General features: G+C 45.9%; 1 protein-coding gene across 1 annotated transcript in view; it reads left to right on the top strand.

The window, feature by feature from the left end:
• Nucleotides 1–27,521, top strand: part of LOC311110003 (ephrin type-A receptor 7-like) — a gene marked incomplete at both ends in the record, with an annotated part of 174,100 nt that overhangs the window by 129,059 nt on the left and 17,520 nt on the right. The window contains 5 exons of the mRNA XM_084152959.1: nucleotides 17,311–17,435; nucleotides 18,745–18,961; nucleotides 19,157–19,265; nucleotides 23,125–23,250; nucleotides 24,850–24,905. Coding sequence (XP_084009085.1) covers nucleotides 17,311–17,435; nucleotides 18,745–18,961; nucleotides 19,157–19,265; nucleotides 23,125–23,250; nucleotides 24,850–24,905 — 633 coding nt within the window. The remainder of the gene's footprint in view (nucleotides 1–17,310; nucleotides 17,436–18,744; nucleotides 18,962–19,156; nucleotides 19,266–23,124; nucleotides 23,251–24,849; nucleotides 24,906–27,521) is intronic.

The raw sequence follows: 27,521 nt of genomic DNA, 5'->3' as shown, positions 1-27,521 counted from the left end.
CTTTCAACGGTTGAGATCGTCATTGTGCAGCTGTCAAAATCAAATCACATTTTATTGGTCGCATACACATTTAGCAGATGTTATTGCGGGTGTAGCAAAATGCTTGTGTTCCTAGCTCCAACAGTGCAGTACTATCTAACAATACACACAAATCTAAAAGTAAAAGAATGTGTCGTGACGGGACTTACTTTAATGTATGACTGTTATTTATCGAATCACCTAACTATGTTTAATTGTCACTCGATTAAATTAATCATGTAACAATTAACTCATTAGGAATTTGGGGCACCACAGAAGAAGTTGTTTAAATAGTTACCATTTCCCGAATTAAACTCTTAGAAGATACAGTGGGGAACAAAAGTATTTAGTCAGCCACAAATTGTGCAAGTTCTCCAACTTAAAAAGATGAGAGAGGCCTGTAATTTTCATCATAGGTACACGTCAACTATGACAGACAAATTGAGAAAAAATTATCCAGAAAATCACATTGTAGGATTTTTAATGAATTTATTTGCAAATTATGGTGGAAAATAAGTATTTGGTCACCTACAAACAAGCAAGATTTCTGGCTCTCACAGACCTGTAACTTCTTCTTTAAGAGGCTCCTCTGTCCTCCACTCGTTACCTGTATTAATGGCACCTGTTTGAATTTATCAGTATAAAAGACACCTGTCCACAACCTCAAACAGTCACACTCCAAACTCCACTATGGCCAAGACCAAAGAGCTGTCAAAGGACACCAGAAACAAAATTGTAGACCTGCACCAGGCTGGGAAGACTGAATCTGCAATAGGTAAGCAGCTTGGTTTGAAGAAATCAACTGTGGGAGCAATTATTAGGAAATGGAAGAAATACAAGACCACTGATAATCTCCCTCGATCTGGGGCTCCACGCAAGATCTCACCCCGTGGGGTCAAAATGATAACAAGAATGGTGAGCAAAAATCCCAGAACATTTACATTACATTTACGTCATTTAGCAGACGCTCTTATCCAGAGCGACTTACAAATTGGTGCATTCACCCTATAGCCAGTGGGATAACCACTTTACAATTATTTTTTTATTTTTTTTTGGGGGGGGGGGTAGAAGGATTACTTTATCCTATCCCAGGTATTCCTTAAAGAGGTGGGGTTTCAAATGTCTCCGGAAGGTGGTGAGTGACTCCGCTGTCCTGGCGTCGTGAGGGAGCTTGTTCCACCATTGGGGTGCCAGAGCAGCGAACAGTTTTGACTGGGCTGAGCGGGAACTATGCTTCCGCAGAGGAAGGGGAGCCAGCAGGCCAGAGGTGGATGAACGCAATGCCCTCGTTTGGGTGTAGGGACTGATCAGAGCCTGAAGGTACGGAGGTGCCGTTCCCCTCACTGCTCCATAGGCAAGCACCATGGTCTTGTAACGGATGCGAGCTTCAACTGGAAGCCAGTGGAGTGTGCGGAGGAGGGGGGTGACGTGAGAGAACTTGGGAAGGTTGAACACCAGACGGGCTGCGGCATTCTGGATGAATTGTAGGGGTTTAATGGCAAAGGCAGGGAGCCCAGCCAACAGCGAGTTGCAGTAATCCAGACGGGAGATGACAAGTGCCTGGATTAGGACCTGTGCCGCTTCCTGTGTAAGGCAGGGTCGTACTCTCCGAATGTTGTAGAGCATGAACCTGCAGGATCGGGTCACCGCCTTGATGTTAGCGGAGAATGACAGGGTGTTGTCCAGGGTCACGCCAAGGCTCTTCGCACTCTGGGAGGAGGACACAACGGAGTTGTCAACCGTGATGGCGAGATCATGGAACGGGCAGTCCTTCCCCGGGAGGAAGAGCAGCTCCGTCTTGCCAGGGTTCAGCTTGAGGTGGTGATCCGTCATCCATACTGATATGTCTGCCAGACATGCAGAGATGCGATTCGCCACCTGGTTATCAGAAGGGGGAAAGGAGAAGATTAGTTGTGTATCGTCAGCATAGCAATGATAGGAGAGGCCATGTGAGGATATGACAGAGCCAAGTGACTTGGTGTATAGGGAGAAAAGGAGAGGGCCTAGAACTGAGCCCTGGGGGACACCAGTGGTGAGAGCACGTGGTGCGGAGACAGCTTCTCGCCACGCCACTTGGTAGGAGCGACCAGTCAGGTAGGACGCAATCCAGGAGTGAGCCGCGCCGGAGATGCCCAGCTCGGAGAGGGTGGAGAGGAGGATCTGATGGTTCACAGTATCAAAGGCAGCAGACAGGTCTAGAAGGACAAGAGCAGAGGAGAGAGAGTTAGCTTTAGCAGTGCGGAGAGCCTCCGTGACACAGAGAAGAGCAGTCTCAGTTGAATGACCAGTCCTGAAACCTGACTGGTTTGGATCAAGAAGGTCATTCTGAGAGAGATAGCAAGAGAGTTGGCTAAAGACGGCACGCTCAATAGTTTTGGAAAGAAAAGAAAGAAGGGATACTGGTCTGTAGTTGTTGACATCAGTGGGATCGAGTGTTGGTTTTTTGAGAAGGGGAGCAACTCTCGCTCTCTTGAAGACGGAAGGGACATAGCCAGCGGTCAAGGATGAGTTGATCAGCGAGGTGAGGTAGGGGAGAAGGTCACCGGAGATGGTCTGGAGAAGAGAGGAGGGGATGGGGTCAAGCGGGCAGGTTGTTGGGCGGCCTGCAGTCACTAGTCGCAAGATTTTATCTGGAGAGAGAGGGGAGAAAGAAGTCAAAGCATAGGGTAGGGCAGTGTGAGCAGGACCAGCAGTGTCATTAGACTTAACAAACGAGGATCGGATGTCGTCAACCTTCTTTTCAAAGTGGTTGACGAAGTCATCCACAGAGAGGGAGGAGGGGGGGGGATGGGGGGGAGGATTCAGCAGTGAGGAGAATGTGGCAAAGAGCTTCCTAGGGTTAGAGGCAGATGCTTGGAATTTAGAGTGGTAGAAAGTGGCCTTAGCAGCAGAAACAGATGAAGAAAATGTAGAGAGGAGGGAGTGAAAATATGCCAGGTCGGCAGGGAGTTTAGTTTTCTTCCATTTCCGCTCAGCTGCCCGGAGCTCTGTTCTGTGAGCTCGCAATAAGTCATCAAGCCACGGAGCTGGAGGGGAGGACCGAGCCGGCCGGGAGGATAGGGGACACAGGGAGTCAAAGGATGCAGAAAGGGAGGAGAGGAGGGTTGAGGAGGCAGAATCAGGAGATTGGAGGGAGAAGGATTGAGCAGAGGGAAGAGATGATAGGATGGAAGAGGAGAGAGTAGTGGGAGAGAGAGAGCGAAGGTTGCGGCGGCGCGTTACCATCTGTGTAGGGGCAGAGTGAGTAGTGTTGGAGGAGAGCGAGAGAGAAAAGGATACAAAGTAGAGGTCGGAGACATGGAGGGGAGTTGCAGTGAGATTAGTAGAAGAGCAACATCTAGTAAAGATGAAGTCAAGCGTATTGCCTGCCTTGTGAGTAGGGGGGGACGGTGAGAGGGTGAGGTCAAAAGAGGAGAGGAGTGGAAAGAAGGAGGCAGAGAGAAATGAGTCAAATGTAGACGTAGGGAGGTTGAAATCCCCCAAAACTGTGAGGGGTGAGCCATCCTCAGGAAAGGAACTTATCAAGGCGTCAAGCTCATTGATGAACTCTCCAAGGGAACCTGGAAGGCGATAGATGACAAGGATATTAAGCTTAAATGGGCTAGTGACTGTGACAGCGTGGAATTCAAATGAGGAGATAGACAGATGGGTTAGGGGAAAAATGGAGAATGACCACTTGGGAGAGATGAGGATTCCTGTGCCACCACCCCTCTGACCAGATGCTCTCGGGGTATGCGAGAACACATGGTCAGACGAGGAGAGAGCAGTAGGAGTAGCAGTGTTTTCAGTGGTAATCCATGTTTCCGTCAGCGCCAGGAAGTCGAGGGACTGGAGGGTAGCATAGGCTGGGATGAAGTCAGCCTTGTTGGCAGCAGAACGGCAGTTCCAGAGGCTGCCTGAGACCTGGAACTCCAGGTGTGTGGTGCGTGCAGGGACCACCAGGTTAGAGAGGCAGCAGCCACGCGGTGTGAGGCGTTTGTGTAGCCTGTGCGGAGAGGAGAGAACAGGGATAGGCAGAGGCATAGTTGACAGGCTGTAGCAGAAGGCTACAATAATGCAGAGGAGATCGGAATGAAATGAACTAAACATCTGGGAAAGGAGAGAGCAAGGCCTCCCTCACCAAAAAAATATAACTCTCCCAACTTCCACCTCAGAAACTATAATTGTTTCACTGAACCACCCGAATAAAACTCTCCCATCTTCCACTTTAGAAATTAGAATTGTTGTAAACTACAGCGGTTCAATGTTTCAAGGACTAGACGCAACTTACTTTATTCAGCTAGCTAACTATGACGCCATAGCTAACTAGCATGCTAGCATCCAATAACACACAGTTTAGCACCAATACTTGGTTACAACAAACTACCAATAGTGTGTTAACACACTAAACAGATAATTCGTGTCCGTGTCTAGTTCTTTCATAACGCAGCAATGATTAAACGTTGGCTAGCTAGCACAAAGATATTGTATTTAGCTACTACAGTACAGCTAGCTGGTAGTGTTGGCTGGCTAGCAATGGCTGCTGTGTTGACTTTGTTTGAAAAACGGCGTCGCTGCGAACGAATGTAGCTGGCTAAAAGGATATTGTATTTAGTTGCTACCGTTGCTAATAGCTACTAGCCAGCTAGTCCAGGAGGTGAGTTAGCTAGCTAGCTTCGTGCTACACCCGGCACCGCCGAATAGAAAAGTAACCTACAATAACTACATACAACAACTACCCACAACAGCCCACGATGCCTACCTATAATACCTAATAATATACAGCCCACGATGCCTACCTATAATACCTAACTACAATCTAAATACATAGTTTAAGCCTTACTCGACAAAGCCCAAGCTATGTATAAAGCCAAACTTACCCAACGCCAGCTATCTGGGTGGCAGACTGCAATCAGTAGCTGTAATTAAGTACAGCAGCTACCAACCACCTAACGTTAATGCCTCGGATAATGAGGTTAGAAAAACAGCTGAATGGTAGGCAGCTAGCTGGCTCAATTACAGGTACTCTTAAGCGTGAAATAACATTGGAAACAACTAACCACAGTTGCTAAAAGTTACCAGTAGCTACCCGCTAGCTAGCTAGCTTTGTTGGTCCAAGTAGTGGGTTAGCTAGCACTCGTGCTTCGCCGGGGTCCGCCGAATACAATACTTACCTACAATAATTACCTACAATAACCTACAATAACCTACAATAACTACCTAAGTAAACTACCTATAATACCTGACTACAATACCTACCTACAATCTAAATACATGGTTTAAGCTTTACTCAACATCATATAAGAAGCCAAGCTTACCTCCTGCTAGAGAAAACACAACCTCTCCCGACCACCGACCACCGACAATCAGAACCACACAGGGGGACCTAGTGAATGACCTGCAGAGAGCTGGGACCAAAGTAACAAAGCCTACCATCAGTAACAACTCAACTCGTCGTGTTTGGAGGACAAAGAATGCTGAGTTGCATCCAAAGAACACCATACCTACTGTGAAGCATGGGGGTGGAAACATCATGCTTTGGGGCTGTTTTTCTGCAAAGGGACCAGGACGACTGATCCGTGTAAAGGAAAGAATGAATGGGGCCATGTATCGTGAGATTTTGAGTGAAAACCTCCTTCCATCAGCAAGGGCATTGAAGATGAAACGTGGCTGGGTCTTTCAGCATGACAATGATCCCAAACACACCGCCCGGGCAACGAAGGAGTGGCTTTGTAAGAAGCATTTCAAGGTCCTGGAGTGGCCTAGCCAGTCTCCAGATCTCAACCCCATAGAAAATCGTTGGAGGGAGTTGAAAGTCCGTGTTGCCCAGCAACAGCCCCAAAACATCACTGCTCTAGAGGAGATCTGCATGGAGGAATGGGCCAAAATACCAGCAACAGTGTGTGAAAACCTTGTGAAGACTTACAGAAAACGTTTGACCTGTGTCATTGCCAGCAAAGGGTATATAACAAAGTATTGAGAAACTTTTGTTATTGACCAAATACTTATTTTCCACCATAATTTGCAAATAAATTCATTAAAAATCCTACAATGTGATTTTCTGGATTTTTTTTCTCATTTTGTCTGTCATAGTTGACGTGTACCTATGATGAAAATTACAGGCCTCTCTCATCTTTTTAAGTGGGAGAACTTGCACAATTGGTGGCTGACTAAATACTTTTTTCCCCCACTGTATATGTTATATATATCGATTAGTCACTTATTAAATAATTACCTCTTATCAGTCTCATTCTGAACGTCGCATAATCCTTGAACCTGCAAGAACCCTAACCTTATTGATGAATCAGCAATACACAAATTGGCTTAATTATTTATTTACTAACTAACTAAATAATAACACAATACAAACACACAGGTTATTGATTACTAACGTAATACAATGAAAACAGGTCCCTAGTGGACTGGACTAACAATGGCATGAGTGCTTGGGTAGAAGGAGGGTCAGAGTGGAATTGAGAGACAGAGATTCAAACTATCATGGTTACTTTGGAAACTATGCTCACGGTAATCATAATACTTATGCACCCTAATAACACTCATTCAGATTAGAAATGCAACAGGTATTTACGTGTAGCTGTCCTCGATAGTTGAGTTGATGATGTAGCACTCTGGTTTGCCCACCAGAGATCCCAATGTCCTTGGTAGAGTTTCTGGTCATCGTGCTGGTTAGAATGAATACTTCATATGTACAATCGGTTGTCGGAGAGGAATTGTCCTCTCCTCTCGTGTCTTTAGTGAAAGTTCTCTAGACGACTATACAGTTGAGGTCGGAAGTTTACATACGCCTTAGCCAAATACATTTAAACTCAGTTTTTCACAATTCCTGACATTTAATCCTAGTAAAAATTCCCTGTCTTAGGTCAGTTAGGATCACCACTTTATTTTAAGAATGTGAAATGTCAGAATAATAGTAGCGAGAATGATTTATTTCAGCTTTTATTTCTTTCATCACATTCCCAGTGGGTCAGAAGTTTCCATACACTCAATTAGTATTTGGTAGCATTGCCTTTAAATTGTTTAACTTGGGTCAAACGTTTCGGGAAGCCTTCCACAAGCTTCCCACAATAAGTTGGGTGAATTTTGGCCCATTCCTCCTGACAGAGCTGGTGTAACTGGAGTCAGGTTTGTAGGCCTCCTTGCATGCACACGCTTTTTCAGTTCTGCCCACAAATGTTCTATAGGATTGAGGTCAGGGCTTTGTGATGGCCACTCTAATACCTTGACTTTGTTGTCCTTAAGCCATTTTTCCACAACTTTGGAAGTATGCTTGGGGTCATTGTCCATTTGGAAGACCCATTTGCGACCAAGCTTTAACTTCCTGACTGATGTCTTGAGATGTTGCTTCAATATATCTACATAATTGTCCTTCCTCATGATGCTATCTATTTTGTGAAGTGCACCAGTCCTTGCTGCAGCAAAGAACCCCCACAGCATGATGCTGCCACCCCCGTGCTTCACGGTTGGGATGGTGTTCTTCGGCTTGCAAGCTACCCCCTTTTTCCTCCAAACATAATATGATGGTCATTATGGCCAAACAGTTCTATTTTTGTTTCATCAGACCAGAGGACATTTCTTCAAAAAGTACGATCTTTGTCCCCATGTGCAGTTGCAAACCGTAGTCTGGCTTTTTTATGGTGTTTTTGGAGCAGTGGCTTCTTCTTTGCTGAGCGGCCTTTCAGGTTATGTTGATATAGTACTCGTTTTACTATGGATATATATACTTTTGTACCTGTTTCCTCCAGCATCTTCACAAGGTCCTTTGCTGTTGTTCTGGGATTGGTTTGCACTTTTCACACCAAAGTACGTTCATCTCTAGGAGACAAAATGCATCTCCTTCATCAGCGGTATGACGTCTGCGTGGTCCCATGGTGTTTATACTTGCGTACTATTGGTTGTACAGATGAACGTGGTACCTTCAGGCGTTTGGAAATTGCTCCCAAGGATGAACCAGACTTGTGGAGGTCTACAATTCTTTTTCTGAGGTCTTGGCTGATTTCTTTTGATTTTTCCCATGATGTCAAGCAAAGAGGCACTGAGTTTGAAGGTAGGCCTTGAAATACATCCACAGGTATACCTCCAATTGACTCAAATTATGTCAATTAACCTATGAGAAGCTTCTAAAGCATGACATTTTCTGGCCCTAAAAATTGTCAAAGACTCCAGCCACCCTATGTGTGTATGTATGTGTGTATATATATATATATATGTATATATATATACTGCTCAAAAACATAAAGGGAACACTAAAATAAAACATCCTAGAGCTGAATGAATGAAATAATCTTATTAAATACTTTTTTCTTTACATAGTTGAATGTGCTGACAACAAAATCACACAAAAATTATCAATGGAAATCAAATTTATCAACCCATGGAGTTCTGGATTTGGAGTCACCCTCAAAATTAAAGTGGAAAACCACACTACAGGCTGATCCGACTTTGATGTAATGTCCTTAAAACAAGTCAAAATGAGGCTCAGTAGTGTGTGTGGCCTCCACGTGCCTGTATGACCTCCCTACAACGCCTGGGCATGCTCCTGATGAGGTGGCGGATGGTCTCCTGAGGGATCTCCTCCCAGACCTGGACTAAAGCATCCGCCAACTCCTGGACAGTCTGTGGTGCAACGTGACGTTGGTGGATGGAGCGAGACATGATGTCCCAGATGTGCTCAATTGGATTCAGGTCTGGGGAATGGGCGGGCCAGTCCATAGCATCAATGCCTTCCTCTTGCAGGAACTGCTGACACACTCCAGCCACATGAGGTCTAGCATTGTCTTGTATTAGGAGGAACCCAGGGCCAACCGCACCAGCATATGGTCTCACAAGGGGTCTGAGGATCTCATCTCGGTACCTAATGGCAGTCAGGCTACCTCTGGTGAGCACATGGAGGGCTGTGCGGCCCCCCAAAGAAATGCCACCCCACACCATGACTGACCCACCGCCAAACCGGTCATGCTGGAGGATGTTGCAGGCAGCAGAACGTTCTCCACAGCGCCTCCAGACTCTGTCACGTTCCAGTGGTGAATTTGCCAATCTTGGTGTTCTCTGGCAAATGCCAAACGTCCTGCACGGTGTTGGGCTGTAAGCACCTGTGGACGTCGGGCCCTCATACCACCCTCATGGAGTCTGTTTCTGACCGTTTGAGCAGACACATGCACATTTGTGGCCTGCTGGAGGTCATTTTGCAGGGCTCTGGCAGTGCTCCTCCTGCTCCTCCTTGCACAAAGGCGGAGGTAGCAGTCCTGCTGCTGGGTTGTTGCCCTCCTACGGCCTCCTTCACGTCTCCTGATGTACTGGCCTGTCTCCTGGTAGCGCCTCCATGCTCTGGACACTACGCTGACAGACACAGCAAACCTTCTTGCCACAGCTCGCATTGATGTGCCATCCTGGATGAGCTGCACTACCTGAGCCACTTGTGTGGGTTGTAGACTCCGTCTCATGCTACCACTAGAGTGAAAGCACCGCCAGCATTCAAAAGTGACCAAAACATCAGCCAGGAAGCATAGGAACTGAGAAGTGGTCTGTGGTCACCACCTACAAAACCAGTCCTTTATTGGGGGTGTCTTGCTAATTGCCTATAATTTCCACCTGTTGTCTATTCCATTTGCACAACAGCATGTGACATTTATTGTCAATCAGTGTTGCTTCCTAAGTGGACAGTTTGATTTCACAGAAGTGTGATTGACTTGGAGTTACATTGTGTTGTTTAAGTGTTCCCTTTATTTTTTTGAGCAGTGTATATATATATGTACAGTCGTGGTCAAAAGTTTTGAGAATGACACACATACTAATTTTCACAAAGTCTGCTGCCTCAGTTTTGATGATGGCAATTTGCATATACTCCAGAATGTCATGAAGAGTGATCCGATGAATTGCAATTAATTGCAAAGTCCCTCTTTGCCATGAAAATGAACTTAATCCCCCCAAAAAACATTTCCACTGCATTTCAGCCCTGCCACAAAAGGACCAGCTGCCATCATGTCAGTGATTCTCTCGTTAACACAGGTGAGAGTGTTGACAAGGACAAGGCTGGAGATCACTCTGTCATGCTGATTGAGTTAGAATAATAGACTGGAAGCTTTAAAAGGAGGGTGGTGCTTGAAATCATTGTTCTTCCTCTGTTAACCATGGTTACCTGCAAGGAAACACGTGCTGTCATCATTGCTTTGCACAAAAAGGGCTTCACAGGCAAGGATATTGCTGCTAGTAAGATTGCACCTAAATCAACCATTTATCGGATCATCAAGGAGAGAGGTTCAATTGTTGTGAAGAAGGCATCAGGGCGCCCAAGAAAGTCCAGCAAGCGCCAGGACCGTCTCCTAAAGTTGATTCAGCTGCGGGATCGGGGCACCACCAGTGCAGAGCTTGCTCAGGAATGGCAGCAGGCAGGTGTGAGTGCATCTGCACGCACAGTGAGGCGAAGACTTTTGGAGGATGGCCTGGTGTCAAGAAGGGCAGCAAAGAAGCCACTTCTCTCCACGAAAAACATCAGGGACAGACTGATATTCTGCAAAAGGTACAGGGATTGGACTGCTGAGGACTGGGGTAAAGTCATTTTATCTGATGAATCCCCTTTCCGATTGTTTGGGGCATCCGGAAAACACCTTGTCCGGAGAAGACAAGGTGAGCGCTACCATCAGTCCTGTGTCATGACAACAATAAAGCATCCTGAGACCATTCATGTGTGGGGTTGCTTCTCAGCCAAGGGCATGGGCTCACTCACAATTTTGCCTAAGAACACATCCATGAACACATCCTCCGAGAGAAACTTCTCCCAACCATCCAAGAACAGTTTGGTGACGACCAATGCCTTTTCCAGCATGATGGAGCATCTTGCGATTAGGCAAAAGTGATAACTAAGTGGCTCGGGGAACAAAACATCAACATTTTGGGTGCATGGCCAGGAAACTCCCCAGACCTTAATCCCATTGAGAACTTCTGGTCGATCCTCAAGAGGCCGGTGGACAAACAAACAACCCACAAATTCTGACAAACTCCAAGCATTGATTATGTAAGACAGCATGCCAGAGCGGATTGCAGAGGTCTTGAAAAAGAAGGGTCAACACTGCAAATATTGTCGCTTTGCATAAACTTAATGTAATTGTCAATAAAAGCCTTTGACACTTATGGAATGCTTGTAATTATACTTCAGTATACCATAGTAACATCTGACAAAGATATCTAAAAACACTGAAGCAGCGAACTTTGTGAAGACCAATACTTGTGTCCTTCTCAAAGCTTTTGACCACGACTGTACAGTACCAGTCAAAGGTTTGGACACACCTACTCATTCAAGGGTTTTTACTATTTTCTACATTGTAGAATAATAGTGAAGACATCAAAACTATGAAATAACACATATGGAATCATGTAGTAACCAAAAAAGTGTTATTATATTTGAGATTCTTCAAATAGCCACCCTTTGCCTTGATGACAGCTTTGCACACTCTTGGCATTCTCTCAACCAGCTTCACCTGGAATGCTTTTCCAACAGTCTTGAAGGAGTTCCCACATATGCTGAGCACTTGTTGGCAGCTTTTCCTTCACTCTGCGGTCCGACTCATCCCAAACCATCTCAATTGGGTTGAGGTCGGGGATTGTGGAGGCCAGGTCATCTGATGCAGCACTCCATCACTCTCCTTCTTGGTAAAATAGCCCTGACACAGCCTGGAGGTGTGTTGGGTCATTGTCCTGTTGAAAAACAAATGATAGTCCCACTAAGCCCAAACCAGATGGGATGGCGTATCGCTGCAGAATGCTGTGGTAGCCATGCTGGTTAAGTGTGCCTTGAATTCTAAATAAATCACAGACATTGTCACCAGCAAAGCACCCCCACACCATAACACTTCCTCCTCCATGCTTTACGGTGGGAACCACACATGCAGAGATAAACCGTTCACCCACACCGCGTCTCACAAAGCCACGGCGACTCCAGACCAAAGGACAACTCACACACAACTCCCCATTTAGCTTCCATATCACCACGTCACATCGAGATGTACTTTGCACGTGTGTGTGTACGCGCATACTCGTGACATCGAGATGTACTTTGCACGTGTGTGTGTACGCACATTCTCGTGTGTGTGTGTGTGCAGAGTGTGTTTGCGATATACATTATGTGTATCCATCTCTGTGTGGCTGTCTTTCTCTTGCTCTTTAAGTTGTCATCAGCACTTTATACCCTCAAACTTCATTCTACACTCCCTGTAAATTCATTGCCTCTCTGTTTACTGTGTGTGTGTGTGTGTGTGTGGGCTTGCTTACGTCTGTTTGTGTAGCGTTTCCCCTGACTGTGTGTTCTGTCAGGCTGTGTAGAGCTCTCTCCGTCTCCTCTGCCAAACCGCGGCGACAGGTCTGCCTCTCCCAGTATGTGTGGATGTGAGCCCCACCATAGGCACAGTCTGCCTGGCTTACAGCAACTGTCACGGGTTATGGAAGAAGACAGAGAAGCATCCAAAAAGCACAGGAAGAGGATAGCACTGCACACAGCTACATAAAGAGATTCAGTTACTGACGGACTGAGCTATTCGGCTATTCAGGAGCTAGTCCGTCAAAACCGCTTACTGGGAATCTGGTTTGAGACCGAAACGTTTGAGAGTGATTTGGGGAATGTGTATTTCGGATGAATTTAGTCTATAGAATGATTGAATTATGAAGTCAACTTAGTCCCCCCCCACACACAGTTCATGTAGTGGGGGGGACTAAGATGACTTCATAATTCAATAATGTGCCTCTCTCGTTAATTCACTTTCTGGCTCTTGCTCACCCATCCATCCACCCACAGGCTGGCACATTTAATCACTCTGTCACTCTCCCCTGGTTCTCTCTATCACACACTGAGGTGCTATCAGTGTGCACACACATGTAAACACAAATACACGCAGACACACCCACAAACCCACACGGACACATACTGGCACACACACACCGAGCCCCCACAGTCTATAATCGTGCACTTTAGATGGAAATCTATCTGTGTCAGGTGTCAATTCTCCCCTCCCTCACCCCTCTCTCCCACTCTTTTCACAAATTGCAGAATCCTATGTCAGGTGTGTGTATTTTCTCTCAGAACATACGTCACTCACACACACACACAGACAGCGGTTCATATGAATGATAATGGCCATCAATAATACCTGCCTCTGACTTGATCCGTCCGCTCATCCTTTTAAACGAGAATCCTCTGCAATATCCCCTCTCCTCCTTCCTCCCTCTCTTTCTTCCCCTTCCTGTTTTGGGTAGCTGTAGCGCCAGTGTAATTGTGAGGTTTTTATCTGGGCCTGCACGGGGCATGCAGACAGACAGAATACTGATAGGGCAGATTACACAGGGAATGGGGGACATCCTGCCAGATAGCACTCCACCGCTGGGCCGGCTGATAGACCCAGATTAAAAGCGGGGGCCACTGCCAGATAGTGAGCCCTGGGAGGGTGGATGCTGGGCCACAACACAACGTCATTATCGAAGGTCTGTCTTTGTGGCTCACACAGATTCTGATTTAAGGGTGTGGGCTTTTTTGATGGCGGGGGCTTATTCGTGTGTTGAATGATTTAAAAGGTTGCGTTGAATTTGGTGACTGCCGTCGCTGTCACAGAGAGGCATACTATATGTAGGGGAATTGACATGCACTCTATGGGTGGGTATGCATGCTCGGGCACACACACGCACACACAATGTAGTGGCATTCAGATTTTCTCAGAAACATTTACAATTTTTCTACCATCTACCCAAATATGTATTGCTGTCCCGCAGTATCTTAGTGGCATTGTTATGAGCTCATTTACCTATGCCAAGACCCAGGGAGACACACACACATAAACATACATACACACATAGGCACTCCAGAGATGCGGGATGCCTCTGTAGCACTACACTCATCTCCTTTCCTCCCCAAGTCAGTTTTAACCCAGCTTATAGATGTAGTGCTGTACACTGTACTTACAGCCTGTTAACTTCTCTGACATGATTGGCTGATACGTGTTGGCTCAATCACTCAAGTCTTTTTTTGTATGTATATACACACACGAGCGAGAGACGGGGGGGGAGAGACAAGTAGAACAAAGAAATCTCTGCGTGGCAAGATGGCTGTAGGAAAGAACAGAAAAAAGAGACAGAGCGGAGAGATGGATGGAGGCAGGGAGGGAGAAGGAGAAGGGGGGAAAGAGAGACGTTCACACACACTCATTCTCTGTGGTGGTCCTGAGGGACTACAGCTCCACTGTCTGTCTTCAGTGATAGCGAGAAGCAGCGTAGTGCACCTTTGTTGGCTGCGTCAAGATGGACGGCATGTGCAGCTGTGGAACACAGAGGCCATTTTGTGCCAAATTCTATTCGTTACCTGCAATAGAGCCCCCGCCACCACCACATCGTCTTCTTTGTCTGCACAATGTAACATAATTTTATACTGCACCTTGGTTGGCTGCATGAGGATAGAATCCATGTGCAACTGTGAAGGCGGGGGCCATTTTGTGCCAATCTACCTGCCTGTTGCATAGCTGTCTTTTACTTTATTATCATTTATTTTTATACTGCACCTTTGTTGGTTGCAGACAGATAGAAGGCATGTGCAACTGCCTATGACTCAGAAGCCATTTTGTGCCTGTACACCACCTGCATAGACACCTGCCAGAACTGAGCCACCACACCACATAGCTTCATTGCCTTCCACACCATGAAAAAATCTTGGACTCAAAATGAAAGGGAGTGGATCTGTTTGTGTCAAATCCGTCTGTCTTTCCCTCCATGTCATTCTGTGGAAGCTATCTATGATGGGGGCTGTTAAAGCTGTGGTGTTGCTCATCTGTCTGGTTAGCCACGGGGTCTGGTCCTATATTACAGTGGAGCCCTGAAGGTCGTAACCTCCGGTCTATTGCCTGTGGAAATGAGGCTTAGTCTGCCGCAGCCAATTCAGTCTCCTCTCAGCATCCATTTCCTTTCATTCAGACAGGGTCAACCCCATGAACACACACCAGCTGCTTTCAGACTGGACGGCAAACTAGATATTAGTGTGTGTCTAGGTGTGTGTGTGTGTGGGGAGGGGGGGGGGTTCTGTGTGTGTGCCGGTGCGAGATGGAATGTTTGTGGGTTTGGGTATGTGTATTACTATGTTGGTCTATGTAACTTAACCCCTGTGCTTTCCAAGTGTGTGTGTTTTTTCACACTGTATATTTCTGTTCTTGCAACTACACTACCAGGGTGTGTAGTGTTTTAATGTTCTCCCTTGGAGTGTGTTAGTGTTTTCGAGACTCAAGACAAGCCTGTACTACCACCGTGTTTGGGTATGTGTCCGCAGGTATGATTCTGTCAGATGGAGTTAAGTTGTGAGCCGGACTCATGTGAGTTTGAAGCAGTCAGTCCCATGCATAATTCATCACAAAGGAATGGCAAACAATGGCCTGGAGTTGTAGAAGGTAGAGTAAGTTGACAGTGTGTTCTTAGTGTATCTAATACAGCACTCACTGCTCAAAGTAGTGCCTCTCGTCCTCTTTCTCTCTCTTCACTGACACTATTGACGTATTTCACATGGGATGTGTGTGCTTGCGTGTGTGTCTGATTGTGCCAGTATCTGTCTGTGTGCCTGCCTATGCTTGTGTGTGTGTGTGTGTGTGTGTGTGTGTGTGTGTGCGTGCGTGCGTTTCTTTGTTTATGGTGTGGACAAAACATGCTTTTTCCATGACTTAGACTTACCAGGTGAAAGCTATGATACCTTATTGAAGTCACTTGTTAAATCCACTTCAATCAGTGTAGATGAAGGGGAGGAGACAGCTTAAAGAAGGATTTTTAAGCCTTGAGACAATTCAGACACTGATTGTGTATGAATTAATGAATTAATGAATGGGCAAGACAAAATATTTAAGTGCGTTTGGACGGGGTATGGTAGTAGGTGCCAGGTGAACCGGTTTGTGTCAAGAACTGCAACGCTGCTGGGTTTTTCAGGATCCAAAGTTTCCCATGTGTATCAAGATTGTTGAGGCGCTCCTGGGTATAGACCTCTGCTTTTTACTGAATTGAGAGTAGGTGGAGATAGATACACCCCCCCCCCCCCACACACACACACACACACACACACACACACACACACACACACACACGGCAATGTATGCTTGCACATACAGTACAAATACACACACATTCTGAGGATTTCTATCAGATGGCTTTCTGTCTTTTACCAGTCCATTTCACTCTATTGTCTCATCATTGAGTTGCTGCCTGTGGCTGTAATTGAACAGTCTGTGGCAGGCTGTGTGCAGCCCTCATTAGCTGCCAGTAAGACACAGACCAATATGAGGGATACTCCGAAAGACGAGGTCGGCTCTGGCTTTGATCCTCACCTCAAAATGACTTCAATACTGGTCCCACTGAGAGGGAGACTGAGGGGCAGGGTCACACAGGGTGTGGGTGGGTGGGTGTGTGTGTGTGTGTGGCTGCGTACGTGTGTGCTCGTATGTATTTGACAGAAAGGAAGTTGTAAAAACAGAGAGTGTGAGTGGAAGGTGACAAGAGGTCTCGAAAGAGATTAGAAGTAAAAGGAGGAGGGTTGAGGAGACAGAAATTCTGGACTAGTCAGAATTGACATGGGAGAGAGGTGAAAGAGGTTTAGAAAGAAAGAGCGAATTGCACACATTGAAACATGGCTCAACAGATGGACAGAAAATACATAGCAATGAAAAGAAAATGAATGTCTACTGACTATTTGCTGCTCATTAGCAATATGTTAATTGTGGTAATAACATAAGGCTTCAACCATACTGGTCTTTGACTGACATTGAGCTGCACTTAAGTGTTACTTTTGAGGTTTGAGTGACAGCTAATTTTGCCTTACCTCGTTAATGACTTCTTAATTATAGCTTGACGAGTCGGCGGAGCCTTCGGAGCATCAGTGGTAACAAGGGACGTTTTCCTAGTCACTTCAGGTTTTGTGGTCAAGGAAGTATTTCTCATAGAATGTGGAAATGTATTTTTACACTGTTCATGGTCAGTGTTCATGTACTGGATATTATTGAGTCCGAAACAACATTTCTGAGCAGGGCTGAGGCTGAGAGGGAGAGAACATCTCAACCCACCCTCCAGCCATCAATGAATACAATGATTTATCTTCATCCAGATCTGTATGGAGACCCACTCCACTCACTGCTAACATCATGTAACTTTTATGACTTCGATGAAGTCGTCCCAGACAGAACTTTGATAAATACATTTAATTATTGATTTTCTTCTCTCCCTTTCACCCTCTTTTTCCCCCTCTGTCTGTCCTTTCCCCTTCTCTCTCTTTGTCCATCCTCCTCTCACTAGCGCCCTCTCTGGTGAGTGAGTTGCGTGCGGAGAAGATTGAGCAGCGCAGCCTCACCCTGGTGTGGAGGGAGCCTAGCTACCCCAACAGCAGCCGCACCGAGTACGAGATCAAGTACTACGAAAAGGTAAATAAATAAGCGTCATTCCGTCATATACGGTCCACTCCGTCACATTTCAACTGTCAACTCCGTCACATTCGGTCAACTTCATCGCGTTACATTTAATCTCAAGTCCACTCTGTTACACCCGTCCACTCCGTCACATTCACTCTTAAAAAAAAAAAACGATTTCACACACTCAACTACTCTACTCCGTCGCACTCCCGCTCAACTATACTCTCAAATCATCACTTGGCGCACTCCCTCTTTCAACACTTCTCTCTTTCTCCCTCATCACATCCCACTCTTGGTGCGCCATCCATCACATTCATCTCTGTCAATACCACCATGCCACATATTAACGGTCTCCACAGGGACTCTCATTACGCCTGTCAGTCTCTCTCTGTGTGCACGCTCTCTCTTTTCTCTCTATGCCATGTTTATTCATGCACACGTATGACACCATTGAAGAGCGCTTCTACACCTGCATTACTAGCTGTTTGGGGTTTTAGGCTGGGTTTCTGTACAGCACTTCGAGATATTAGCTGATGTAAGAAGGGCTATATAAAATAAAATTGATTGATTGATTGAAGAGCGCGCACCTCCAAATCCTCATTACCGCATGACGACAAGCAAACGGGCACACACCACTCGCACACACCACTCACACACACATAAACATTCATTCAGACACACACGCAAATCCTAGGGTTTTGGCTACCTTAAAGCTTTGGTGAGTTCTCTCCATATGTTGTTTTGATTCTGAAGGTTTATGCATGTCGTCTCACTGCCTATAACCTTTAGAATCAAAGTCATTTTGAATCACATAAGTCTGCTTTTATTGTTTTACATATTGTCAGCCATACTAATACGGCGCTCCTGGAGCAAATTAGGGTTAAGTGCCTTGCTCAAGGGCACATCGACAGATCTTTCACCTTGTCGGCTCGGGTATTTGAACCAGCGACCTTTCGGTTACCAGCCTAACGCTCTCTGAGTGATCGTATGACACGCATAGACCCCACTCAGAATCAACAAAGGGAGGGAAAGGGAACGGTCAAAATAGTTAATTATAATATAATAATATATGCCATTGTATCCAAAGCGGCTTACAGGCATGCGTGCATATATTTTACGTACGGGTGGTCCCGGGAATCAAACACACTATCCTGCCGTTGCAAGCGCCAACTGAGCTCCAGAGAACCACATAAAAAATACAAAAAGTGTCTTGCAACAGAGAGTATACCCGCTTGGTGCTCTCATAGTTTTAACGTAGCAATGTTTCGACACACTTCTTTCAAACTTTCTTTCTTGCCACTCTCTCTCCTCCCTCATTCAGGAACAGAAGGACAAGAGCTACTCAACGGTCAAGACGGCCGCCACCCGCATCAGCGTCAACAACCTTAAGCCTGGCACCACCTACGTCTTCCTCATCCGCCCTTTCTCCACCCCGGCCCCCTCCTCCCTCCTCTCTGCCTCCTCCTCTTCCTCCTCCCCCTCTCCCATCGACTACGGAGGCTACAGCGCTCCCCTGGAGCTGCAGACGCTTGGCGAACGTGAGTATGCCCATTTTCCTCTCTATCTCGTTCCAACGCCGCAAGGCAGCTTGGGATAGGGCCGTGTGGGTGTCCGGACAGCCCACACAATGAGGCCTCCTGTTTGCTAAAGACAGAGGTGTGTGTGTGTGTGTGTGTGTATTCTCCCATGTGCCTGCTCTTAAACAATATGTGTGTGTCCGTTCCAATCCGCAGTGGCGCTGGCGTCCAGTGAGCAGAACCCAGTGATCATCATCGTGGTGGTGTCTGTGGCCGTCCTCATCATGCTACTCTCTATGGGAGTGGGCCTGCTCCTCTGGAGAAGGTACACACACACATATACAGATACACACACTCAGAGACAGTGTGCACGAACACACACACACACGTACAGATACACACACTCAGAGACAGTGTGCACGAACACACACACACGTATATACAGATACACACACACACACACACACACACAGACAGTGTGCACGAACACACACACACACACACACACACAGATATAACAGAGACAGTGTGCACGAACACACACACACACACACATACAGACACATATATTCACAACACACGCACACAACACACACAATTACATCTGAAGAAGGTACACACATAATGTGCACGCACGCACACAATAAGCACACACACACACTCCTAAACACACACACTCTCAGTTACAGCTCATGCAACTCCATCATAATCCTGATTACAATAATCCAATGACTAGAAGCACTCTGCCTCAAAGCATGTAATCAGAATGAGAAATGCTTTAATGCATGTTCAATCAGCTCAGCTCAGAGCCACTGTAATATAGAGCATTAACAAGGATCTTTAGATAGGCTATTGTCAATGCTGGGGCAGAAATGCTAATTGGTTGTATCGTTTTCATGATTTAAATTAGACTTATCCTCTTTGGCTTGTGCTCTTACTTTGTCATTCAACCATAGTTTTGTGTACATTATTTACAGTTGTCATGCACAATTGAGTACTTTCACAATGGTTACCAAAGTAGTAACTACATGACATAAGGGCAACTCCATGTTGTTGCCAAGATATTTTGCAAAAAAATGTCATTGTGTGCACAGAAGTCATGTGTGTTTTATTCAGTTCAGTGGAGAGATGGAAAGTGGTTTTCTGCTTGCCATTTCAGCTCTGTGCACTTTGACATCTAAGTCTATAGAAAACTCAACTCACACGCCCACACACACTCCCCCGCGCTCTCACACACTCCATCACACATGCTCCAGCATGTTGGCATGCAGACTCCACACTCCCACGCAGTCGCACACAATTACACACGAACACACACACGGCCGCAATCAGATCATACATTTACATTTGACCCATTTGGCCGACACTCTTATACAGAGCCAATCACAGTCCGTGCATTTAATATGGAGGCTGAACCATCACATAATGTTAGTCTAACATGCTGACCACAACGCTCGCGAGTACATTTACACATACATGTTATTCAATCATTGCACCCACACTGCTCGTGCGCGTCAACGAGTGTCTGCGTAGCCAGGTGCTAAAATAGTACTTGGTTCTATTTGTGACGCTTGACACGCTGCTAGTCCCGCCTCTCCCATTTCGTCATTGGTTTTTAGTACCATATACTCACGTGGGTGATTGAAAGATGAACTGAGGTCCACACTCCAGTCCAGTTGGTGGTGGTAATGCACCTTAAAGTTGGTTGCCAACCGCCATATAAAGTCCAAAGAAGAAGCCTGAAGGAGGAGAGATTACTAGAAACGAACTTGGTTTACCCTTTTATCTGTGGATTAATTGTCGGTGTAGAGGACTTTGTGCATTTCAGGTAAAATAACAACCCAATGTTTATATCCCAGGACAAATTAGCTAGCAACAGCAAGCTAGCTAGCTAAATTGCCATAAATGTTTAATGCTTTTCGACCCAAATTAATATAGTTGGTTCAGAGTTCGTTTTGATATTTCAACCTGCGTGTCCTGTTCACGTCTGGTGTGGGTGGACAAAATCAACATGCGCACGATGGCGGTCTGGTCAGCGTGTAAGATAGTAACATATGATACACACACACACACACTCAGTCACTGACTTATCACCCAGATATGATAGCATAGCTCTTTTCAGCCAGTATCTTTGTGTAGAAGAGATGTCCGACTATACAAACCCTCTATTTCCTTCAATTTTTCTCCTTCTCCACATTAATCTGGGAGATGGGATTAGATGGAGGGAGTGTCAAATAGCTTCCATTCATTCATTCATTTTTACATTTTAGTCATTTAGCAGACGCTCTTATCCAGAGCGACTTACAGGAGCAATTAGGTTTAAGTGCCTTGCTCAAGGGATTTTTCACCTAGTCGGCTCGGGGATTAGAACCAGCGACCTTTCGGTTACTGGCACAACGCTCTTAACCACTAAACTACCTGCCGCCCCAGGCACCAACACAATACGCTGAGGACGCACAGGAACTGTTAATCACATACGCGCTTATTGTGCTTACACATCCACACACGCGCACACACACACACACAGGGATATGTTGCACACACTGGCCAATTACACCTTCACACCGACGTGCTTAAACACTTAATGGACCCGACACACACTCGCTCAGATACATACTGTACTTTATTGGCACATGCCCACATACACACAGACACAATCCTGCGGACACGCCCCTATGTCCAGAATCCCTACCAGTGTGAACCAATTGACCTTCATTGAGAATGGATCTATTCGAAACTATTCATCCCAGAATGCTTGCATCATTCATCAATCTATGAGAATATGGCTATTAGCCGGCTCTTCTCATCCTCAGACACAGGCAGATGGGTGATGCCTCAATTACCATGCTTTCATGTTTGCAAATATGGCTGACCTCCGATATCACCACAGGGCTACAATTACAGATGATCTGCTCACTGAGACGGGCACACACACGCGCACGTACACGCATGCACACACACACAAATGTATGCACGCACACACACTCTGTCTGACCACATAGATTATCTCCACTTGAATGAAATGGCCATGTCAGATCAGGCAGTTTGAAATTGCGTTTGGGGTCGGCTAGATGTGTTTTGCCTGGAGGTCATATGGTATATACATGAATCTCTCCCATCCCTCCTCCCCACTCTCCCTCCCCCCTTCCTCTTAGAGACCTCGTTATGAGTTATGGACACATTACTGGAACACACACATGCAGACACACACACACACACATAGTGTGAGACGGAGACATTGTCATAGCCATGCACACACTGACACTGACACGCACAGTGATTGCCACACTGCATATAGAAACAGACACTTTCCTACTTTAGTTTACATGAAGAGACAGATGCATCACACACACATTTCATTCCTGCTTGACAATGTTTGACAGTGCCAAGGTTACAGGGCAGCAGCATCCCCTAATCTCTCCAGGAGGTTCAAGCTTGGCTGGTCAGAGCACTGATTGTTTACCCTCTGCCGCCTCTGGACTGTTGGTCACACGGTCAGCGGGGAGGGGGAGAGAAATAAATATAGTATGAAGGAAAGAAAGATCGGTGTAGGTGGAAAGCCAGCGCGTAAGTGCATGGACTGTGACACAATCATAGGAGGGGTGGATGAGACAGAAAGAAAGAGAGGCTCAGTCCCTTGTCACGCTTGCTGCACGCCTGGGACACACCAGTGCTTTCCAATCAGTGTTCTCCTCCATTGGGCAGCAACCTCCTCCATTTTGGATCTGCCCCCTGTGCTCCACTACTTTTCTATTTCCCGTTTTTGTTTTGCTCACTTCCTCCTTGCACACCTGACCTATAGTCCCATATGTCCCTCACTCCCTCAGCCTAGCTCTCCCCTTTCTCTTTTATATCAGTACATGCTCTTCACAAGGTGAATCCCAATACTCTAAAATGGCCTCCTTTACAGAGTTTGGCAGAATTTCCCATATGTTGGCAGACTACATAGCAATCTAATGTGCTACTCACTGGAAGAGATAAGAGGTTTGCCAAACTCTTCGGTATATCTAGGCTCTGGGTGAAAGCGCCATGCATACCTTTTGGTTTACATCCAGCCTGTCCTATTACATCAAACGGAAAGGAAGCCATTTCAGAGAATTGGGGCACACCACCTGTCCTGTAGCCAATGAGGAGAGAGGTTGTGATTTAGCTCCGCCCCCCTGCCTTTCTTCTCTTCTACCCAGCAGCCTCTCGTCCAGCTCCTCCAACATAGCTCCTACTAGCGTGGTGCTGCTCTCCACCTCCTTCTCCACTCTTCCTCCTACTCCTCTTCCTCCTCTTTCTCCCTACACACAGCTGTCAACCCCCAGGTACAGGCATGTCTGCACTCCTCCCCCCTTCTCCCCTGTTCCTCCCTTTTTCCTTTCTTCCCTTCACCCATTCTTCCACTCTTTCTCCCTCATTCTTTTCCTGCCTGACCCAGTCCAACTCCACCGCCCCAGTCTAGACAGAGAGATGATGAAACAATGAAGCTGCCCCCTCCTCTCCTTGTGTGTGTACTTTAATGTGTATACTATTTTGATGCTTATTGTGGTGCTAAACAGGGCTCAACTGGAAAAGAGACCTTGGTCTCGGCATTGACTCCCTGTCAAAATAAAGGTTAAATAATAATACTTTTTCTTTTAAAATAGACCTTGGGCCTGGTTCCATTTGGATCCCTAGCCCCTTCCCATTTGGATTTCACAGATGACAATTGATACATTATGGTGGAGGCTCCGCTTAACCTATTGGAGAGCTAGATGGAGCTTACACCTGTCCGTGCTTTCAGACCTGTGAAATGTGCAGGTATAGGGGCTAGGGGCTGTTGTATGCCCTTTGCGCTCTTGCCCCCTCTCTCTCTCTCTCTCTCTCTCTCTCGCTCTCTCTCTCTGCATGTGTCTGCTGGTTGGTCCTGACAGATTGGCCCTAAAGGCTCGTTGTCTTATTTTTCCCCACTCCTCTCTCCTCTTTCTCTCTCTCTCTCTCTCTCTCTCTCTGGCCCTGCAGTTTAAGAGTCTGTGTATGTCAGCCTCCCCTCCAAACCTGTCTTTCCCATCGCACTGTGTGTGCATGCACTGGTGATACGGCTTGACGTGCGCATTAACACACATGAACAGACACAAACAAGGACACGCACACAGACAACGCACACACGGCAGACAGCCAGACACACACACACACACAGACATGCATTCACACACACACAACAGACATACACACTAATGCACAGATGCAATCACCCAAAAACAATGACGTGCACTCGCACTCTCTTGTATATTGTACACCACAGGCGGCTGGTGGCACCTTAAATGGGGAGGACGGGGTCGTAGTAATGGTTGGAATGGTATCAAATACATCAAACACATGGTTTCCATGTGTTGGATACCATTCCATTCACTCCATTATTATGAGATGTCCTTCCCTCACCAGCCTCCTGTATTTATTATATGTTTATGCACATATTTAGCCTTTAGCTCTATTTGATCCTGTGCCATTCTTTTGTTTCAAACTGGTTGTGAATTAGAGACCACTCAATCGCTGAATGCTTCTTTACGACCTGTTATGAATGGCCCTGCTTCTGACTCCCTTAGACTCTAATTGTAACACTTCATCAAGGCCTCTGGCCTCATCTCAATCCCTCAAATGCGTATTTGAAGGCGTGTGCGCAAACTATGAGTGCGTTTGCCCATGTGTGTCCACTCAAACAAAGCAGGTTTGATTTCCACAGGAAATGCCCAGTTTCAGAAGTGAGTTTTGTCCAGCCAGTTCCACTGAACAACAGGGGGCTCTATCAATGATCCAAGTTCCAATTCACTGATGTCCAGAAACATATTGTTCTCATTTTAAGAGGAATTGAAGACTTGTATAATCTATTTTTATATAGCTAGTGATGTTTTATATCTCTGTGTTTGTTTGTTCCCTCCCTGCAGACAGTGTAGATACAGCAAGGCCAGTCAAGAGGGAGACGAAGAACTCTACTTCCAATGTGAGTAACTGCGGCGACACACTCTCCCTCTGTGTGTGTGTGTGTGTGTGTGTGTGTGACAGAGAGATGACTTGTGCGTGGCCATTAATACTTAATTCCGTGTGCGCGTTTAGGCTACACTGAGCACACTGATACAGTCCATTAGATGGTGTGTGAGGCGGAATGTGATGGAGAGAGATTGAAATGAATAGGGAGAGAGAGATGGAGGGTGAGGGGGATGGGGAGAAGGGAATTGATAGATGGAACAAAGACAACGAAGGAGAAATAAGGAGACAGGGAGACAGATGATTTGCTGTCCCCCGAGTAGGAAGGATTTTAATGTTTGCCGCAAACTTTTTGAGTTTCCCGTGTCTCTGTTCTTCCACCAACCATTGTGAAGGGCTTTGTTTGACAGATTGTGGGCGGTTTGCCATTTTTCCTGTGTGTGTGTGTGTGTGTGTGTGTGTGTGTGTGTGTGTGTGTGTGTGTGTGTGTGTGTGTGTGTGTGTGTGTGTGTGTGTGTGTGTGTGTGTGTGTGTGTGTGTGGTGTGTGTGCCTGTCTGTGTGTCTGTCTGTGTGCTTCTGTGCAGGTGTCTGTGCTTGTATGCGTGTGTGTGTATGCTTTGTGTATAATGAGCTGCAGCCATGTGGCTGGTAATTAAATCTGCTCAAACAAAGACACGCCAACAGCTGAAGAGCTCACACACTCTTTCTCTCAGACGTGCACAAGCCGGACAGACATCTACACACACTTAAAACACACAGACACGCACACATACAGTGCCTTGCAAAAGTATTCATCCCCTTTGGCATTTTTCCTATTTTGTTGCAATACAACCTGTAATTTAAATGGATTTTTATTTGGATTTAATGTAATGGACATACACAAAATAGTCCAAATTGGTGAAGTGAAATGAAAAAAAAACTTGTTTCAAAAGATTCTAAAAACTAAATAACGGAAAAGTGGTGCGTGCATATGTATTCAACCCCTTTGCTATGAAGCCCCTAAATAAGATCTGGTGTAACCAATTACCTTCAGAAGTCACATAATTAGTTAAATAAAGTCCACCTGTGTGCAATCTAAGTGTCACATGATCTCAGTATATATACACCTGTTTTGAGTGGCCCCATGAAGATCAAGGAGCTCTCCAAACAGGTCAGGGACAAAGTTGTGGAGAAGTACAGATCAGGGTTGGGTTATAAAAAAATATCCAAAACTTTGAACATCCCACGGAGCACCATTAAATCCATTATTAAAAAATTTAAAGAATATGGCACCACAACAAACCTGCCAAGAGAGGGCCGCCCACCAAAACTCACGGACCAGGCAAGGAGGGCATTAATCAGAGAGGCAACAAAGAGACCAAAGAGAACCCTAAAGGAGCTGCAAAGCTCCACAGCGGAGATTGGAGTATCTGTCCATAGGACCACTTTAAGCCGTACACTCCACAGAGCTGGGCTTTACGGAAGAGTGGCCAGAAAAAAGCCATTGCTTAAAGAAAAAAATAAGCAAACACGTTTGGTGTTCGCCAAAAGGCATGTGGGAGACTCCCCAAACATATGGAAGAAGGTACTCTGGTCAGATGAGACTAAAATTGAGCTTTTTGGCCATCAAGGAAAACGCTATGTCTGGCGCAAACCCAACACCTCTCATCACCCCAAGAACACCATCCCCACAGTGAAGGATGGTGGTGGCAGCATCATGCTGTGGGGATGTTTTTCATCGGCAGGGACTGGGAAACTGGTCAGAATTAAGGAATAATGGATGGCGCTAAATACAGGGAAATTCTTGAGGGAAACCTGTTTCAGTCTTCCAGAGATTTGAGACTGGGACGGAGGTTCACCTTCCAGCAGGACAATGACCCTAAGCATACTGCTAAAACAACACTCGAATGGTTTAAGGGGAAACATTTAAATGTCTTGGAATGGCCTAGTCAAAGGCCAGACCTCAATCCAATTGAGAATCTGTGGTATGACTTAAATATTGCTGTACTCCAGCGGAACCCATCCAACTTGAAGGAGCTGGAGCAGTTTTGCCTTGAAGAATGGGCAAAAATCCCAGTGGCAAGATGTGCCAAGCTTATAGAGACATACCCCAAGAGACTTGCAGCTGTAATTGCTGCAAAAGGTGGCTCTACAAAGTATTGACTTTGGGGGGGGTGAATAGTCATGCACGCTCAAGATTTCAGTTTTTTTGTCTTATTTCTTGTTTGTTTCACAATAAAAAATATTTTGCATCTTCAAAGTGGTAGGCATGTTGTGTAAATCAAATGATACAAACCCCCCCAAAAATTTATTTTAATTCCAGGTTGTAAGGTAACAAAATAGGAAAAATACCAAGGGGGGGGGGGGGGGGGAATACTTTCGCAAGCCACTGTAAGCACACACATATACACACTTCCCCCGCCTCCCCATTGATAATTATACATTTTAAGTCTCTGTGGTGCCCTTCTAGCATGCTATATATTGCTGCCCATCTAACCATCAGTTAGACTGTGCGATGTGAATGACATGAAGCAGTTTCATCCCTCTTTGGTGGGTCTACATGCATCTCGTCGTGTGTGTGTTTCTTGTACAGTCATGCAGTCTTAATATCCGTTAATTTCCCCTCAATCGCTTGTGGCAAAGGACAGAAGC

The sequence above is a fragment of the Coregonus lavaretus genome (genome assembly GCF_964263955.1).
Source record: "Coregonus lavaretus genome assembly, chromosome: 3".
Classification (NCBI taxonomy): Eukaryota; Metazoa; Chordata; class Actinopteri; order Salmoniformes; family Salmonidae; genus Coregonus; species Coregonus lavaretus.
Note: the sequence above shows the minus strand (reverse complement) of the source record. Positions and strands in the feature narration are given on the sequence as shown.